General features: G+C 50.2%; 1 protein-coding gene across 5 annotated transcripts in view; it reads right to left on the bottom strand.

The window, feature by feature from the left end:
- Pla2g4c (phospholipase A2 group IVC) overlaps window positions 1-17860 on the bottom strand; it is a 38438-nt gene extending 20578 nt beyond the window's left edge. For all 5 annotated transcript variants that reach the window (XM_013363521.4, XM_040279976.2, XM_040279975.2 and 2 more), the window contains exons 1-9: window positions 15078-17860; window positions 13869-14056; window positions 12375-12486; window positions 12036-12172; window positions 8070-8262; window positions 5184-5304; window positions 4011-4151; window positions 2187-2240; window positions 903-956 (exon numbers count right to left, since the gene is read on the bottom strand). In XM_013363521.4, coding sequence (XP_013218975.2) covers window positions 903-956; window positions 2187-2240; window positions 4011-4151; window positions 5184-5304; window positions 8070-8262; window positions 12036-12172; window positions 12375-12486; window positions 13869-13915 — 859 coding nt within the window. In that variant the 5' untranslated portion in view covers window positions 13916-14056; window positions 15078-17860. The remainder of the gene's footprint in view (window positions 1-902; window positions 957-2186; window positions 2241-4010; window positions 4152-5183; window positions 5305-8069; window positions 8263-12035; window positions 12173-12374; window positions 12487-13868; window positions 14057-15077) is intronic.
- Window positions 17861-19243: the final 1383 nt, after the last annotated feature.

The following is a 19243-nucleotide window of genomic DNA, read 5'->3' as shown; positions in this document are numbered from 1 at the left end:
GCCAGGAGCAGCCAGAGAGGGCCCAAGAGGGACACCCAGGAGGGACACCCGGAGGGACACCCAGCCATACTGCTTTTCTGTATGAACAAAATAGAAGCTCTTGGCACCTTAGCCCAGAGAGGTGGGGGCTTCTGCTTTGGTGCAGCATGGCCCCCCTGCCCTGCCCACAGTGCGGCCTCTCCCCCCACAGGCCACGTCCTTGTGCTCCTTTGCGCTCTCCCTGGGAGTCAAGCCTCTCTCTTCTGTGACTCTTACACATAGGACATATCTTCCCTCTCAGTTTGCCGATCACCTCGGACTGATCCCACTTGCTGCCTCGGACACACCCAGAGCTCACTGGACAGTGCCCATGGTGCTGGCCTCCAGGGTGTTGGCCTAGACTGATTCTGCTCCTCCTGGCTTGTGGCCTTAGCACGTCACTTAGACCACATGCCTCTTGATTTCGGTGGTCACCCGTCTTGTGTGGCTCTCACAGAATGCCACAGGCTGGGTCATCTACAAAGAGCAGGAACTCATCTCCCGCCTTCTGGAGGCCCAGAAGCCGGCACCCCGTGAGCTGCTCCATCCCATGGTGGGAGGCAGACAGCAGGAGGGAGAGGGGAAGAGCAGGCCCACTGGCGAGGCCACCTGGGAGAGTGACATTAAGCAGCCTGTGAAGGCATAGTTCTCATGACCTAAGGACTTCTTAGGGCCCCACCTCCCAGTACCATTGCACTGAGGATCCCGTTCCCGGCCGTGAACTCTAGAGACAGACACAGAGCCATCCCCAGCTGCACAGCAGGCGGGGAGCTGGTTCCTGGGGGACAGCGAGCACTGAAGGATCAGCACTGGTCAAGCCTGAGGTCAGCGGCTGGGTCCCATGCCCAGCGTCCCCAGGGACTCACAACAAGGGGGGTACTTACCTTCCATGGGATGGTACATCAGCGAGAACCTTTCTCTCAGGCTGGACAGCTGGTCTGCGAGAGAGCAGAGGCAGGAGAGGGTCACCAGCTGCGCTGCGCAGTGCTCCCAAGACGCGTGCAGACTGCCTCCCAGGAAGGCCTTCCTGCCAGCGCCTGCCACCAGCGAGGCCCTGCTGCGGCTCTTCAGAGCTGCCTTCCACTCCGCCCTCAGTGAGCTCAGACGCTGCCTTGACATCCCCAATTTACACCACGGAAACTGGCAAACACCAACCGGAGGACTCTCCTGTTGCCAGGGAGCAAGCTTAGCACTCGCTCCAGATGCGCGGAACTCAGAGCCACCCCCCAGCCATGGCCAACGCTGGGCCGTAGGAGGGGACAGCAGCTCTGTTCAACTTTAACTAACATGTGGTGAACACAGACGTCAAGGAACATCCAAGCAAGACACCTAGAACAGGGCTTGGCACACAGGAGACACCAAAAGTAGGTGTTTGGGAAGGGGCCAGTGGCTCAGATGTGAGTTCTTAACAACAGGAATGATGCTTCCATAGACACCCAACGGGACCACCATGTCCAGCTACGTGTCCGGCTCTGGTCTGGGCATCTTAGACACATTAGGCATTTAAACCTCACGCCTTCTGTAGGAGACTGGGAATTGCTGTGGTCTCCACTTCAAGGAGGGAGACATTGGGTCACAGCTTAAGCAGCTTTCCTGGGTCATCAGAGCACACGAGACACAGCAAGGTACAGACCTGGATCTGAACCACCATGGACCCTGCATGCATGCTCACTGGCCAATGACTCAAGGAAAGTCCCTGGCCTGTGACTCCGTGGATATCAGCAAAATGCAGTGACTGTAGCATCCACTTCTCAGGAACATCATAAGGACTGTGTGACAGAGCAGGTGTTCCCAGTGCTTTTATCCACCTGTCCCTGTCCCCACTGCTTGAGCAGGGTAAACTCACTGAATCTTCATGACTGCTCCTATTACCACCCCATGTTATGGATGCAGAAACTGAGGCACAGAGAGATTGAGTAACTTTCTAGAGGTCACACAGCACGTGTAAACTGGGAAAACAATTCTTTCAAGGCAGCCTGCACTCTCAGCCACTCATCACCCTGGCTGCCCCTGATTAAAGGCTAAGGAGATGGCAATAATTTCAAGAAAGACAGTTGCAAGGACAATGACACACAGGTCTTTCATCTTCCATGTGTAGGAAAAGTTTGGTGAAAATCCTTGTATAAAATACCTTGAAGCTTTGACCCTTCTGTTCTCCAAATACTCACCCCAAATAAATTTCCTGATTTCTTCAAGGCTGGCTAGAGCACTTCCCCATAAACCTACAGAGACAACAGAAGTCAAGTCACAGTGGATCAGAGACCCGGGAACTAGAGCACAAACCTTGCATATGTTAGAAGGAAGCACAGGATCAGCACCTGACCCACCAGTGCAGACACCAACCTCCTCAACCGGACACCTAACGCTCAAGACCTGCAACCGAGAATCAAATACCAGGACAGCATCAAATTAAAAATCTGCTGCAAAGCAAAGAAAATGATTGAGAGTGTGAATAGAGCTCACAGAATGGGAGAGATCAGATAGAGCAGAGACAGCATTAATCTCCAGGAAAAATAAAGAACTCAAAAAATGGGCTGTGGCTGTGGCTCAGTGGTAGAGCACTCATCTAACACGTGTAAGGCTCTGGGTTCGATTCTCAGCACCACAGAAAAGTAAAATAAAGGTATTGTGTCCAACTACAACTAAAAAATAAAATATTTTTTAAAAACAAGAACTCAAATATGGCATTATGTAAAAATGTAGATGTGTAACCAATGTGATTCTGCAATCTGTATTCGGGGTAAAAATGGGAGTTCATAACCCACTTGAATCTAATGTATGAAATATGATATGTCAAGAGCTTTGTAATGTTTTGAACAACCAATTTTAAAAAAGAGCTAAAAAAATAAATTAAATGACCTTAAAAAAAAAAAAAAACAAGAACTCAAAAAACTCTACACAAAAAGAAAAACCCAAATAACTCAATCCACAAATGGATAAAAGAATTACACAGACTTTTCTCAAAAGAAGAAATACAAATGATCAACAAATATATGGTTCAACGTCCCTGGCAATCAGGAAATGCAAACAAAACTACATTGAGATTTTTAACTTGCTCTAGTAGGAGTGGCACTCATCGAGAAGACAGATAATAAATTGGATAGGGTGGTGCACATCTGTAATCCCTGTGGCTCCGGACGCTGAGGCAGGAAGATCGCAAGTTCAAAGCCAGCCTCAGTAACTTGGAGAAACCTTGTCTCAAATAAAAAATAAAAAGGGCTGGGATGTGGCTCAGTGGTAAAGCACCTGGGTTTAATCCCCAGGACCAACCAATAAAATACAAATAAGAATAGGTGCTGTCAGGATGTGGGGGAAACGGTCCACATATTAATTGCTAGTGAGACTGCAAATTAGTACAACTGCACTGGAAGGAGTGTACAGATTCCTCAAAAGACTAGGAATGGAACCACCCCGTGATCAGCCCTCCCACTCCTCAGTATCCATCCAAAAGGGCTAAAACCAGAGTACTCTAGTGATATCGGCACATCAAGTTCATAGCAGCATGATCCACAATAATCAACTCATGGAACCAGCCCAGCCGTCCACTCACAGACAAGTGGATAAAGAAAATGTGACACACACACACACACACACACATACACACGCACACACACACACACACGAGAGTTTTACTCAGCCATAGAGAAGAATGAAATAATAGCATTTGCTGGTAAATAAATGCAAGTGGAGAAGATCATGCTAGATGACATAAGCCAGTCTCAGAACGTCAAGGGCCAGGGGTTTCTCGCACACACAGCAGCCTGCTTATGTGAGCCCTGCCATGAAACCACCTCTCCTGGGTCATCTGCTGTCTCATCAAGGAGGCCTCTGAGAGGCACAGATGACCCAGACGGAAGAATGCACATTCCTGAAGCCCCTTTCTTTTCCTTCCAGGAACACAGGCGCCGGGCAGAGCTCCACCCTCAGGAGGGACACTCCCGTCTCCCCTCCACTTTATCATCTGCTCATCCCCGTCGGACCCTGGTACTGACCTCTCAGGAAGGTCAGGTCTCGCTCGGGCTCTTGTCTGACCATTCTGCCCTCCTTGAATTGGCTTCCAAAGTGGGTGGCGGCCACATAGGCCCTGAGCGCAGGGTAGCCAGCGTGGTGAGGGGTGAACTCGAACCAGGTCTCTGGGGAGGAAGCACAGGGTGAGCGGTCAGCACAGAGCCAAACACAGTAGGTGCTCAGGGGAAAAAAATCTCTGAAACACAGACTGTCAACCGGGACACAGTCTCCAGACTGCGTGGCCTCAGAGACTCGGTGGGGATCCCACCCCCAGAGCTTTGAGTCCTTATTCTGCTGGCGGCAGCTTCCTATGCCCACGACATCCTGCTGCCAGTCCTTCCCAAGCCCCTACTCCCATCATCCAGCTGCAAGTCCCAGCTGTGGGAGCTGGAGCGCAGGGACGTCTAGACGCTGGGACACAGAGGGCTCTCTGTGCATGCCAGGGAGTCACTGGGATGCTCCAAGGAGGGAAACCACACCATCAGATTTTTGTTCTGGAAACTTCCACTAGGCAGCCATGGAAGGAGGTGATGTGAGACCCTGTCCAGGATGTGGTGAGGAGGGCCGGGGACCCTGGGGAGGAGAGGCAGTTTTGATGTCTTGGGAAGGACTGGGCTGGAGGGCCTTCTGGAAGGACGGGCTACATCCCTCAGTGGGGAAACAACACAGTCTCCACATTGGGAGGAGAGAGACCGAGCAGCGGCCCAGGGAACTACTGAGCCTGGAGAGGCCAGGAGATGTCCCGCACAGGAACCCCGCCCGGGTGGGAGAAATCAGGCATGTTTGCTGCGTGGACAGAGGCGTGTTCTGCTCAGGGAGCTGGGTCAGGAGGGCTCCATCTCAGGGTCTAAATTGGAACTTCTGGAAAGCCATAGCACCTGGTCCCAGGAGGAAGACGTAGTGTGAAAGGGAAGAGCCACCCCCTGCTCGGGCCCTCCAGTGCCCCTGTTAGGACTGTCTGATCCACAGCCAGCCAGCGTGTGCCCTCAAGTGGCTTCTAGGACCTCCCTCTCCCTGAGCGCCCCGTCCTGGCTGCCCTCCTAGGAGCCCTTGCTCCTCCAGGGCTCCCCAGAGGGAAAGTCCGAGGCGCTTCCTGGCATTTCACCCTGTGCCTTCGGACCCCCCAACCCTCCCCCTCCCTCCGATGTTTGGCTTACTCTGGTTTTTTTCCTTCTGCCAGGCAGAGTGGAGGTCATTGTCAATGGCTGCAAATATCGGGTAGGGCATCCTCCCCTCGTCCACAAGCGTCTTCATGTTGGACAAGTGAGAGCCCTGCAGCTTGGAGGGAAAGTACCGAGGTTGACTGGAGGGCAGAGGGTGCCTGGCTGGCCTCACGGCTCCTCCCATTATGGGGACCTCCCTGCACAGTCACTCTGGGCTGGAATGTCCGTACTCCCCTTTCATCTTTGGAAACCCATTTCAACAAACGACTCTCAGTGTACAACAGGTGTTGGTTCGGTGGATGGCTCTAAAGACCAGCGTCATCTTTTCTGCACCTCTTTCCTGGGTGCCCCTGGGAGGATCAACTGCAGCCTGACCTGTGTGCCTTGGCCCTGCCCCTGAACCTTGTACAGGTGGCTTGGTGTGGTCACAAGGTCCAATGCTGGGGATGGACTGCCATGCTTGGTCTCCACACCCACCGTCTGACCGCAAAGCCTGGGTGTTTAACCATCTTACAAGGTGAAGATCAGCGGGGCAAACGCAAGGCTTCCTGTGTCTGTCCTTGTGGGGTTCCAGCAACAAGCGTGGCCAGGAATTAAAAGCACACATTTAGTTGGGAAATCCCTTGGGACCAGCAGGAGTGCAACCAGGTGGGAGCAAGGATTTGCCCCATGTAGGATCCCTGAAGGGGCCTCCACACAGTTCCCACATTGCATACACCTACGAGGGCAACGGCCATGGACAGGGGTGACAGGGCCTGTGTCCACAACTTCTCAAACGCCCTCACTGGGGGAGGAACAGTCTGCCTCATAACATATTACTTTGGAGGGGAGTATCTGGGAATTGAACCCAGGGCTGCTTCACCACCGAGCACATCTGCAGTCCTTTTTATATTGTTATTTTGAGACACGGTTGTTGAGTTGCTGAGGCTGGCCTTGACTTGCCATCCTTCTGCCTCAGCCTCCAGAATCACTGTGATTACAAGCTTCTGCCACCACACCAGGCTTGTAACAGAGTTCAGAGAGTACAGTGCCGTTCTGTTAATGGCAGATCCTAGGCGCTGTATGTGGATCTTCAGGGCTGACTCGCCTCACATAACTGAAACTTTATATCCTTTGAGCAACAGGCTCCCATTTCTGCCTCCCCTCTGCCCCAGATCCTGCAGCCACTGTTCCAGCCTTGGTTTATGAGAAATAGAAAATCTCCATGGTCCACTTTCAAAATACAGTATTTAACTTTAAATGTAAAATGACTTTGGATGTAGGAGAGGCAGCTGGAGGGGAGAGCAGAGTGGAAAGTTACAAGCAGGTAACACCAGAGGGTCAAAACGCACAGCACCTTGACAGACAGGTGGTGAGAAGGAAGGGGCCACCTGGCCCCCAGAGCTAAAGGTATATGTGCCAAAAGGCGCTCCACCCAGGGGACTTTCCCACCACAAGGGACAAAAGGAGGTGGGGACAACTAAAGATATATTTGTTTAAATAACCCAATGGTCATTTCAACGGATGCTAATGCCTAGTGGTCAAGTGCCCTCTCTCCTAATAGCTGTTGGAGCCAAAGTTTGCTGTCAGCCCCACCCTAGGGGCAGCAAGCCGGTGCCCTTGCCTCAGGGACAAAGCCCAGCAGACAGCCTGCTCTGTGCGCCTGCTTTGGTCTTAATTGCTGTGCGTCCTTCTGCACATGGAAAAAAAATCTTGCCCTGCTGACAGAGCTGATGAGCCCCCGAATGTTCCTTATTGACTTCCGGGGATGCAGGACCCCTGATATTTCCAACATGCCGATGACAGTTTGACTGTCCCCCAAGGCCTCCCGGAAGTGGAGCCATGCGGCCTGGATCCTCCTGCACCTGGCTCAGTTCAGCAGGTGCAATCCCAGGGACCGGCCCATGACGAGCCCCGACCTGCACCTCTGACACCAGCACCTCAGAGCACAGAGGTCTTAGGAGGAAATGGATACGTTTGTACCTTAAATTGTGACAATGGCGTCACAGTACATACAATTGTCCAAACTCATCTAGATGTACATGTTAAACATGCACGCAGGTCCAATATTGTGTATATCAATTACATCTCAGTGAAGTTTAAAAGCAGCAGATTAAACTATGAGAGAGAGAGAGAGAAATATCCCGACTCCACTCTCACTCTATAACAGGTCCCCTCTGTCATTGCTCAGGCACATCTGTCCCCCAGGTGACACTCTGGCAAGAATCCTATTCCCACAAGTCTTTTCAGCCACCATCCCATAGTGCAGGCTTTCTCCATCCCTTGCTCCAATGTCTAAGAAGAGGACAGTGTTAGCCCAACCCAACAGGTAAAAACAGGAGTCCATTGGAGGACCACCTCATTTTGGGCTCCCACCCCATGGTCACCCTAACACTCCTGCTCTGAGAACTGCACCCCACATGGAGGTCGCCGTGGCACCATGGACATTTGGAAACTAGGTAGCATCTGCCCTGACTCCAGATGACCGGGTGGTGTCTTCAGGCAACAGGGGGCTCAGTCCCGGGGTTGGAGGCTCTGGAGGTGAACACCCGGCTGCTGTGGGGCTGGGAAAACATGTTCTACTAAGTTCATGGAGAAGCTGAAAAATCAATCTGCCCGCACTCAGCCAGGGACAGAGGATAGAAAGTCAACTTGGGTCCCTGCTGCCCTCAGACACCCTGGGATCTTTCCTAGAGAGCAGGTTACTTTATTCTTGGCATAAATGAATCAGAGTCTGATTCTGCTACTTGCAACAGGAGCAATATCTTTCAGCCTTGAGGCAAGAGCTAGGCACCCAGATCTGGAGGCTGAAAGCCTTAAAAGGTGTAAAGGGACATGATGGCCAAGATCTTCCCTAGTCCTACCCCTGAAGCCCCAGGTCCTCCTCTGGGGGTGACTTACTTCTCGGGTTTGTTTGGAGACGACCAAGTAGGCCCAAAAGTCAGTCAGAGAGTAATTCTTCAACGTCTTCGCTGACCAGACGGCTTCCTGCAGGCTACGGTACCAGTCCCACTCCCTCTGGTCAAACCGACGTTTCAGTTCGGCCTCGATGTCTTCCAAGTTCCCGTCCTTGGCATAGAATGAAGACATTGCCCTGGGGATAGAGGAAGCAGGCTAGGCTGTGTGGAGGGCCTGACTGTGGACCAAGAGGGATGGGAGGGCCTTCATCAGCCCCCAGGCCTCCCTTCCTGGGAGATGTAAGTAAGACTGCAGAACATAAAGCTCAAGGGAGGCTTCAAACAGCCTCTGGGATAATAGTTCCATTTTATAGACAGGAAAATGAGAGCAAGACAGAAGCGATTGATGAGAGCCAAATAGCGTTTTTCAGACTAACATTTATCAAGAGTTGATAGGCGACTGTCACAGGTGTTATCTGTAGATATTTATAACAAACCAACAAAAAGTAATAAGGTTATCTTCAATTCACAGAGGAAGACACGGAGGCACAGAGAGATTAAGCAACTTCTGCAAGATCACATAGGTAATGTGAAGTAGAACTGGATTGTTTCCATATAGTCGACCACCTTCCCATTATCTTCTGTAGCGTGCCTGAGAGCATCATGCTGAGAACGAGCCCAGATAGGTAGACTTTTCCAAGGAGGAACACCTGGCCATTCCTAGTAAGGAGGCTTGACATCCATTTGTTCAGTCAATAAATAGTTTTGCTGTTCGTATACTACTTCCTGAGTGCTGCCCAACCTGGCCCTGTCCAACGTGCTCAGCACAGCCACACGCAGCTCTTGAGCCCTTGAAATATGACAACTGTGACTTAAGAATTGGATTCTCAATTGTACTTAATTTTAATTAGCTTTTTAAAAAATTTTTAATATACATATTAGTTAGAGATGGAAATGATGCCTTTTTAAATCTATTTTTATGTGATGCTGAGGATTGAACCCAGTACATCACATGTGCCGGGCAAGCGCTCTGTCACTGAGCCACAACCCAAGCCCCAAGTTGAATTAATTTTTCCAATTTAAATTCCACTTGGTTCCTGGGAAGCGGAAGCTTCCTTTGGAAAGAGGTGGGTCTGGAACACTGCTTCTCAGCTGCACATTCACGGTCACTTCCAACAGGGCTCGAGCTTCCGCACTGGAAAGTGCTGAGTGTAAACTGTGCAGGACTCTCAAAGAGAGTCTGAGAGAGGAAAGAAAAATCTGCTTACTAGCGTATGTACTGACCTCGTGCCAGACCACTAAGGTCTCAGAAGTGTTGGGTTAAAAAGAAAACACACTGTTACAGTTTGTTACAGCTCTTTCAAACAACGATACTAGAAAATTTTATTGTTATTAATTAATTTATTGTCCTGGGAATTGAATCCAGGGACCCTTTACCACTGAGCCACATCCCAAGTCCTTTTCATCTTTATTTTGAGAGAGGGCCTCATGAAGTTGCTGAGGCTGGCCTCAAACTTGCAAACCTCTTGCCTTAGCCTCCAGAGTCACTGTGTCACAGATGTGTGCTACCATGACCAGCTTAATACTATTTTTTGAAACAGGGTCTCCCTGGGTTGCCCAATCTGGTCTCCAACTCCTGGACTCTAAGTGATCCTTCTCCTTCAGCCTCACTAGTACTGGGACTATAGGCTTGGCACCACTGCACCCGGCTTGAAAATTTAAATAAAAGGTGCAGCTTAGGCTGTGTTTCTATGGGATGCATTGCTTACCATTGTCACCTTGTTTACAACAGTCCTCAAGCCTGTTAACCTCTCTGACATTTGCAGAAACCAAGGCCCAAGGAGGTGACATGGGGCGCATAACAGCTCACAAAGGACAGCTCCAGGAATTTAAGGCTTCCTCCCACCCACAGGCTGCAGCACCTGCACCCTGAAGGAGATGTTGCCTCTCCTGGGGCAGCAGCGCTATCTGGGGGTAGCCACAGGGCAGTTCAGCTAAGCCCTGTGCCCTGTGGCTGGGAACCTGGGGCTCTTAGGTGTGAGAGGCAGGACCAGCCTCGCCCCTGAGCTCTGTGTCCCTGTTCTTCACGCTGGTTCTTGCCATCCGTCATTAACCTCCTCTCTCACTCAGCCCCCATCCAGTCCAGCCTCGACTACCACATGGAAAACGTGCCCAGGTGGACGAAGGTCTGCCCTGGGCAAAGGAGCAGGCTCTGAGTCCCCTTCATCCCTGCCATCTGGGGCCTCCAGAGTGAGCAAGTCCCCCAGACCTAACGCAGTGCTCTGTCATAAAGGCAGCTGTATTCGTCTCATCCACCTGATGCGTAAAACCAGTCATGGACGTGAAGGTTCATCACAGGCACTTACCACACTGCTTGTCCCAGGCCTTCTGTGGTCCAGGGAAGCAGTTCAGTGTTTGTGGCCTATTGCTGGCACAGAGCCCCTAACGCCCTTGGGAGTTCCTGATGACAAGAACAAAGTTGTCCCTTCTGCTCTAATGAAATGACTCTTGGCCCAGGGCTTCTAACAGCTTCAGGATGGGGCTGGTCACCAGGAAGACCAAAGCTTGGAACTTTCAGCCCAGATCCACACCTCCGGGGCTGGGGGCAAGAGGGGCTGGATATTGGGTTCAATCCCCAATGGGCAATAATTTAATCAATCATGTCTCTGTGATGAAACCTCCATAAACCCTAAACCACAGGGTTCAGAGACCTCCTGGGCTGGAGAACTCATGGACATGCAGGGAGAGAGTGTGCTCGGAGGGCATGGTGCTCCCGGGCCCCCAGCCCCTGCCCTGTGCACCTCTTTCTCTGGCTGTTCCTAACTTCTCTGCTTCACAATAACTTGTAAATGGAAGCAAAGTTGTTCCTGAGCTCTGGGAGCTGTCCTAGGAAATTGTGGAACCCAAGGAGGAGGTCATGGGAATTTATAGCCAGTCTCTCAGAAGTCCCGGTGGTGCAGAACTTGGTGTGTGACATGGAGCCAGTCCTGTGGGGCTCAGCCCCTTTTGCTGGTGGGATCCCACGCCACTCTGGGTAGACAGTGTCAGAATGCACGCAATTCGTGGAACACCCAGTGGTGATGGAGGCTTGGGGAAGAGCACAGGAAACATCAGGACAGTGGTCACCAGAGAGTGGGAGGGTGGGGAGGCAGGGACTGGGCAGAGGCTGGTAACAGGAAAGAGTTACTGCCAGAGAGGAGTGAGTCCTGGTGTTCCATCACACAGGGGGGTCCAGGCAGCGAGACTGTATCGTGTCATTCAAAATAGCCAGGAGAGAGGACTGGAAATGTTCTCAACCAGCAGAATTGATGCATATTGGAGATGGTGGATGATCTAAGCATCCTGAGGGATAATCACACAATGCACCCAGGTATCAAAGCGTCACACTGCACCGCATGCAGATATATCATTATTATCTGACACTTAACCCAGTGAGTCCCAGCTTCCCAGATGTCAAACACGCATAAAAACTTAAAGAGAGCTGAGTGCCGTGGCACACATCTGTAACCCCAGTCACTCAGGAGGCTGAGGTGAGAGGATCTCAAGTTCAAAGCCAGCCTCAGCAACTTAGTGAGGCCCTAAGCAACTCAGTGAGATCTTGTCTTTAAATAATAAAAAGGGCTGGGGATATGTCTCAGTAGTCTAGCTCCCCTGGGTTAGATTCGTGGCATTAAAAAAAACAAACAAACAAAAAAAAACCTTAGTATAGCATATAATACACAACATTATCTACTAATTATATAATAAAAATGATTGTATATAATTATAATAATAATACATACAATCTAAATTTTATTTCCAACCTATTTTAATACATCACGGCAAAATTTATCGAATTTTTACAAAACTGAAAACTTGTGACTTAATGGATTAAAAAAAAAACAGAAAAAGAAAAGACAGCACACATTTGGTTATCAGAAGGGAAAACCTTCTTCACCCTCCTGACCAACCGGAAGTGCAGCCAACTCACCAAGTGGACCCTGAGACACTCGCGAGGTAAGTAACCACATCCAGCAGCCCGTGTCGCCTCAGCTCACTCAGGACCCCGAGGCAGGCGATGTGGGCACGGAGCCCTCCGCCAGAGCACAGCACAGCGATGATTGGAGCCTGGGCATCAGGAAAGGCCAGTTAGAGAGTCTGCACCTGGGGACGAGGCTGTCCCTTGGGCAGGGGTAACCTGTGTCTGTTGCCACCACTGTGGAAGTGCAGGTGGGTGTCCTCCTATTCCCGCCCCTGCCCCGCGGGGCTGAGAGGCACCCCAGAACCCTGCACAGGGGCATCGTGGGCCTGGGAGCCTCCCCGTCCTCACCTGCTCCGCCTGGATGCACAGTCCGTGCAGAGCCCTCAGCACCTGGTGGCCACGTTTCTGCACCGCCACCCTCTCTTCTTCCTGGAGCCCAGGGATGATGAAAACCCCAGAGCTGACAGGGAGGAAAAGGAACAAAATACCTGAGAATTTTCGCCCTGAGAAAATGAATAATACTATCCAGTTTATCCAGCATGACACCGGCCAGGGGTAGCCACCAGCCACCAACCGGGAGGTGATGGAGCAAAGGTGCAGAGAGCACACGGAACAGGCAAAACAAAGAACCGCAACTCTCTCAGGGATGACTCCCTACAATTACAATATTTTGGATCAAATGAGTATAAATTCAATTAGCCCTCAGCATCGGCAGGCTCCACGTCTGCAAATTCCACCAACCTCAGGTCAGACACAGGGGAAACTGAGGATGTATATATGTTTTTCTTGCCATTATTCCCTGAAGATACAAGGTGACAGCATTTACATTGTATCAGGCTTTGGAGTCATTGGGAATGATTATGATTACATTATATTATTATTAATTATATTATATTTCATAAACTAAATTGGAGCATTCAGGGATTTTGGGGGGTTGATGGTGGTCCTGGAACCAGTCCCTTGTAGATACCAAGGGAATTCTTCAGGAGATTATTAAGATTAATAGCATGGCGAGGCATGGCGATGCACCCCTGAAATCCCAGGGGCTCTGGAGGCTGAGGCAGGCGGATGGCAAGTTCAAAGCCAGTCAGCAAAAGCAAGGCGCTAAGCAACTCAGTGAGACCCTGTCTCTAAAGAAAATACAAAATAGGACTGGGATGTGGGTCGAGTGCCCCAGAGTTCAATTCCTGGTACCAAAGAAAGAAAGAAAGGGCAAGGTGCAGCCACAGTGGAAACAGCTTAGCAGCGCCCAGTGTCGAACAGAATTGCCACATGGTCCAGCAGCTTCATTCCCAGGTGCACAGTGAAAAGACCTGGAAATAGGCGTTCCTGAAAAAAGTGTGTACCCGCGTTCACAGCAGCACTTCCCGTAACAACTGACAGAGGAACACAACCCAAAAGTCTACCAAGTGACAACTGAGCATAGTGAGTTCCAGCCACACGTGGAGACATGGCTCAGCCCTGAAGAACCTGTGGCCCAGGTTGGAAACCCCACCGCAGACAAGGGCCAGATCCTGCGTGATCCACCTGTACAGGCAGATCCAGAGACAGGAAGCCGCCCACAGGTGCCAGGGTTGGGATGGAAAGCAATGAGTGACACTCCATGGTGCAGACTCAGCTTCAAAAATGCCCAGAATGAGGTGGGGGCGGTGGTTGGACCACATTGGTATGTTCTCAGTGTCACCAGATGATTCACTTTAAAATGGCTACAAGGGGCAATTTTATGGCGCCTGTATTTTTCTGCAATAAAAAACTAAGTAGACAAAACAATTAACACCAGCCACCTATTTCCCTCTACTTTTTACAATACAGCTACAAAGCATTAAATTGCATGTGACTCACCTGTTTTCATTGTGTGGGGATGATGTGCAGGGCTGCCCGTGGCTCATCTTGTGCAATGGCCTCTATTTTATTTGAAATGTTTTCCTTGATCGCCGCACGCCCACTTCCCGTTTGAAAACAGGTTGAAGAAGACGGTTTGGGTTCTGGAGGGACCTCTAGCTGGGGGCACGATTCCAGATGAAGGTTCCCTAGAACAGATCAGATCCTGGAGCTGTCTTCCCTGCGTGCTTCGTTCCCTAACCAACATCCCGGTACCCAGCAAAGACCTGGGGTGGGTGGCGGGAGGGAGAGAGGGTAACTCAGTCCTCTGGTAAATTTGCTGAAAACCCTTTGGGGGAACTGTCATCGGGCTCCCTGGCTTTGGGCCAAGTGTGTTCTTGTCAGTTAATGGCCTGTTCCTCAACCCACAGGACAGAGGTCCTCTCAAACCATCTACAGTAACATGGACATTCTCAGGATGAAGCTAAGCCAGAGGCCAAGGTGTGTCTTGAGCACACCTGTCATTTCTGTAGCCATTGCCCACCCGGAGCACAGCCCACACATATCCCGGGTCTACTGTCATTGTGCTCCCACATCTGTCCACCATCTACCTGGAGGTACAGGACACTATCACTCCCTGGTGAGCAGGGTAGGTGACTTGGTGAGACCACACACCCCAGCGTTGCAAAGTCAGCTGGCTGACCCCCCATCAGTCCTGGCCTTGTCCTAATCCTGAAGTCCCTTTTGTGTGAAAGGCCCTGTGAGGACATCTCATGTCCCTGCATGTCCTGCTAAGATACCAGCTGCGAGAGACCTTGGCAGTGGGTCACCATATGGGTCACTGCCAGCCTCCCTGTGTCCTTTTATCCACTGAACACCCTCCTCCTCCATGGCAGGAACTGGATGAAAAAAAAAGACAAAATTCTGTGGGTAAAATCAACTGTGTGGAAGGAATTACCAGGGGAGTTGGGGACTAACAGTTGGGGACCAGCAGGGTGACAGGGCTCCCATACGCCATGTAGAATGTTTAAAACTTGGCTTAGTATTTTGAAATTCTGTTTTACCAGTTGATCTCTTCCTGTGCTAGTGCCTTTTAAGAATGAAATTCTTCGGAGTTTTCCATCACTTACCTGTAAGCTCCTCCCAGGGGGGCCCACCCTGCAGGGTGGGTTTGCTGGCTGGCTTCCATGACGTAATCACAAGGGGAAAGTTTAAGTTTTGGGTACTTACAGACTGTGGGGTGCCCAGCAGACCCTGAGCTCAGTAGAGTGGAGAGAACAGCAACCAGCAGTGCGAAGCAAAGACAGGGGAAATGCCTGAACCCCACACTTAAAGGAGCCAAGAGGAAGCCAGAGCGGAGCCAATCAGGCAGGAGAAAGGCCTTTCTCTTTGGCCACCTGCCTGGGTCAACTGGGTGTGGTATACCCTTGGAAACTGCCTCCAGGCTGACTTGAAAAAGCCCAACCTACAATTAAAATAGATTCTGAAACCACATGGACTCTAAGCACTCGGGACAGCGTCGTACTGTAAAATAATTGCTATGTATTTTAACTCTCTTACAGGGCAAACTCCATGTCCCCATCCACACCCCCAATTCCTCTTGTTTTTTTAGAATTCTCTCAGATATTTGCTCATGTTTTGCTGCCAGTAATCTTTTCTTCTCGCAGATTTACTGAGTATCACTGAGAAATAGATATTATTTTTTTATTTGTTTCACTGTCCTAGAGATTAAACCCATGGGCCTCCCCAGCACTTTATTTATTTGTTTAAGACAGGGTTACTCTGAGTTGCTCAGACTGGCCTGTAATCACAGTGGCTTGGGAGGCTGAGGCAGGAGGTTCAAAGCCAGCCTCAGGAAAAGTGAGGCACTAGTCACTTAGTGAGACTCTGTCTCTAAATAAAACACAAAATAAAGCTGCGGACGTGACTCAGTGGTCTAGTGCCCCTGAGTTCAATCCCTGGTAACAACAACAAAAAACATCCACAACCTTATAAAAGCACTTCTTTTTTGAGGGCAGGGGGTACTGGAGATTGAACTCGGGGCACTCAACCACTGAGCCACTTCCCCAGCCCTATTTTGTATTTTATTTAGAGACAGGGTCTCACTGAGTTGCTTAATGCCTCGCTTTTGCTGAGGCTGACTTTGAACTCTCAATCCTCTTGTCTCAGCCTCCTGAGCCGCTAAGATTACAGGTGTGCACCACTGAATACAGCCAAAAAGTATTTCTTAGTAATACATTTTATAAGAACAACAGAGCCTGGTGCAGTGGTGCATGCTGGTTATCCCAGAGACTCAGGAGGCTGAGGCAGGAGAATCTCTAGGTCAAAGCCAGCCTCAGCAACAGCAAGGCACTAAGCAACTCAGTGAGACTCTGTCCCTAAATAAAAAACAAAATAGGGCTTGGGGTTGTGGCTCAGTGGTCGAAACATTTTTAGCCATTAGATCGAAACATTTTTAGCCGTTATGTGTTGCCAAACAGGGTGTCTTTAACAAGAACTGGGTCACATAGGCTGGGTTTTCTCATGTGAGAAGTATTTCTTTTATGAAATGTAGTCTCACGGTAAGATGGATTTGTCTGGCCAAGGCACATATAGTTTGGCCCATAACAAATGGAACTCCCCTAAAGTAGTGGGTAGACATTCACCCCACAAGATGATAACATCAGGAATGGGAGCTGTGAACACTGGGTAGAGGGTGGGTAGCAGGTGCCCCAGCTGTAGAGTCCAATGACATGGCTCAGACCCCTGAACCTTGACCTTTTCCCTAGTTGTCCCACAATAAAGGGAATTGAAGATCCCTCTGGGGAGCATCTTGGGAAATGATCTAACTCAGCACAGGCCTTGAGATCCTTTTATCTTTAGGAGAAATGAAGAGGATTTACATCAGGAAATGATTGAGACTGTGCTTCTAGGCCCCTCTCTGGTGATCTGGAAGGGGGTCTCACCAAACCTGCTGGCTGGTCATCTGTGGATCTGGAGAACAGCTGATTATTATCTTGAATCATCAGTCTTAAAGGGTGGGAGGGAGATTAGGGGAGTTTTGGGTAAATCAATGTTGTGCTGCTAGTTTTAAAGAAACATTCCTGAAATGATCAATGAGAGAGGCCTGGGGAGGGCTGGGAGGCAGTGTGCTTGGGGAGGCACAGGGACTTTCTATGAGGAAAGATGTTGTCCACACAGAGCTCAACGACACTGGGAGACCCATGACACTGCTCAGTCGTGTGACTTCCAAAATTGTCGATTTTCAAAGTCAAATAAAAGCAAGCAAAACCAGAGGGTTTACTTTGGCTTCTTCCTGCTTCATTAGGACAGACACTCTGTTTTCTCAAAGACAATACTGCCACCTCCTCAATGTTCCAGCATTGAGTGGGACTCACAGTTCAACCAGCAACATGGATGGCCCAGGGCTAACAATTTCCTAATGGCCAATCTGGGACAGCACCATTCTAGGTGCCTTTTATGTGTGACTCATTGAATTCTCAAATGGTTAAAAAAAAAAAAAAAAGTACTTTTGTTTGTATTTTGTAGAGAAGAAAATAAAAAGCAGAAATTGAATGACCTCTGAGGGCCACAGGCCAAGAACAATGTACCAGCCACACCCTCTAAGTGCTGGACATGGATATGGGCACCATCCCACTGAAATGTCACAGAGCCTGTAATGTGGACTTGATTGTCCCCAATTTACACATCAGAAAACTGAGGGCTTAGGGAGACACAGGACATGCCCCAAAACTCAGCTCCTGAATGCAGACCCCTGATTCTTAATGGAAACTGAAAGTCCCTACTCTCAAAGGAAAAGACAAACTGGACTTTGGCCACAGTGTCCAGTTCCCACCAGATCTGCTTTAAAAGCAGCCCCAGGTCAACAAATGACCGCCCAGCAACAAGAGAAGTGCCACACACCTGAAGATTGGCCAATCAGCACAGCCACTCTGGGGACCTCACTGTGTAGCTGAACTTCCTCAGTTTCCAAACTCTCCCACATCTGGACAGACTCTAACCTCTCTGCTTCTCCAAACCCACCTGAGATGAGCTCTTGGCTCTGCGGTCTCCTGAGCAGTCTCCTTGATAAGCGCCCTGTGTGGCTTGTCTCAGAAGATTTCCTTCAACACACACTTGGTCTCCAAGACCCAAAGATAAAGTTCCCTCTACTTCAAATGGCCCCCATTCTGGAGAAAGGTCTTCTGGCACATAAAACCTTTGCTGTCCCAACTCTCTGGACCCTTTGGCGAGGGCTTACTTGGCTTAGGAGAATCAGCCAGGGAAGCAGCACCAACCCCCTCACTTGCCCAACACTGAGCACCACTGTAGTGACCCGAGCTGTTGACTTTTTTGTTGCTAAAGAGCAGGGAACTTTCACACTGAAGCAGACTGGCGCTGTGCCCAGGACAGCTCTGCCACCCCCAGGTAAGTCATGATAAGGGCCTTGGTGAGGCCACGCTCCAGATAAGATGGAATTGCAAAGTGGGCACTTCCCTGAATGAGCAGCCTCGTCACCCCTTAGCCGTTGAGGGAGCAGAGGACTCACTGATCTCTGCCCACAGTGAGCTGGGAGGAGGTTGGAGAAAATATGTTATGCGAAGCAGGGACTGACTTGTTGATGGCACAGGTAAAGGCAGAGCCTAGGAGGCTGAGAGTCCTGGCCAAATCTCAGTCTACCTCCTACTAGCTGAGCTTTGTAGCTGGCAACCAAATCCTGATAGTGACAAGTGTTTTCTTATCTGAAAAATAAAAGATCATAACTGTACTAACACGACAGATTTGTGGAGTGAATTAAATGAGGTAATGCGCCAGACACCGAGGGCCACATCTACCTCATTTTATTTCCATTTAGGAAGAAAACCAACCACCACTCCGATATCAAAAACTCCAGGGAACTCCATTCAGTGTGAACTACTTTTTGCTGGGAGCTCCCAGCAATGTTTCTGACACCTGTGGTCATGTGATGGGACCCTGTGTTCTGGTCAAGGCAGGTCCTGAGCACGGAGTGCTGCTTCCTGGTGTGCCGCCTCCAAACCTGGCATGTGCATCACCCAGAGCCCAGCTCATAGGCACCCTACCCTGGTGAGTGGTGACAATCCTGAAGGGATAAAGAGGATCCCACTCTGGAGGGAGATGGTCTCCACTGCTCCCCCACCTCTAGGCTCCTGCCTTTAGTGAGCACATGAGCAAGATCTCTCCCCTCCAGACCTGACCACTTCACATGGTGCCATGGCAGAAGGTCCCACATCCTCACAGGTGCACTCAAGGCTCTCCATGGCAGAGACCATGGGCCTGGAGCAGACCACCCAGGCAAATCCTGGCCGTTTCCCAGATAGTGAGACAGGGAAAGCAACTCCCCGCAAGCCTCAGTGTACCGACCTGTTAAATGGAGATATGGATGTACCCACCTTGCA

This window comes from Ictidomys tridecemlineatus, chromosome 15, assembly GCF_052094955.1.
Source record: "Ictidomys tridecemlineatus isolate mIctTri1 chromosome 15, mIctTri1.hap1, whole genome shotgun sequence".
NCBI lineage: Eukaryota > Metazoa > Chordata > Mammalia > Rodentia > Sciuridae > Ictidomys > Ictidomys tridecemlineatus.
The sequence above is the reverse complement of the archived record's forward strand: the minus strand, read 5'-3'. Positions and strand labels throughout refer to the sequence as shown.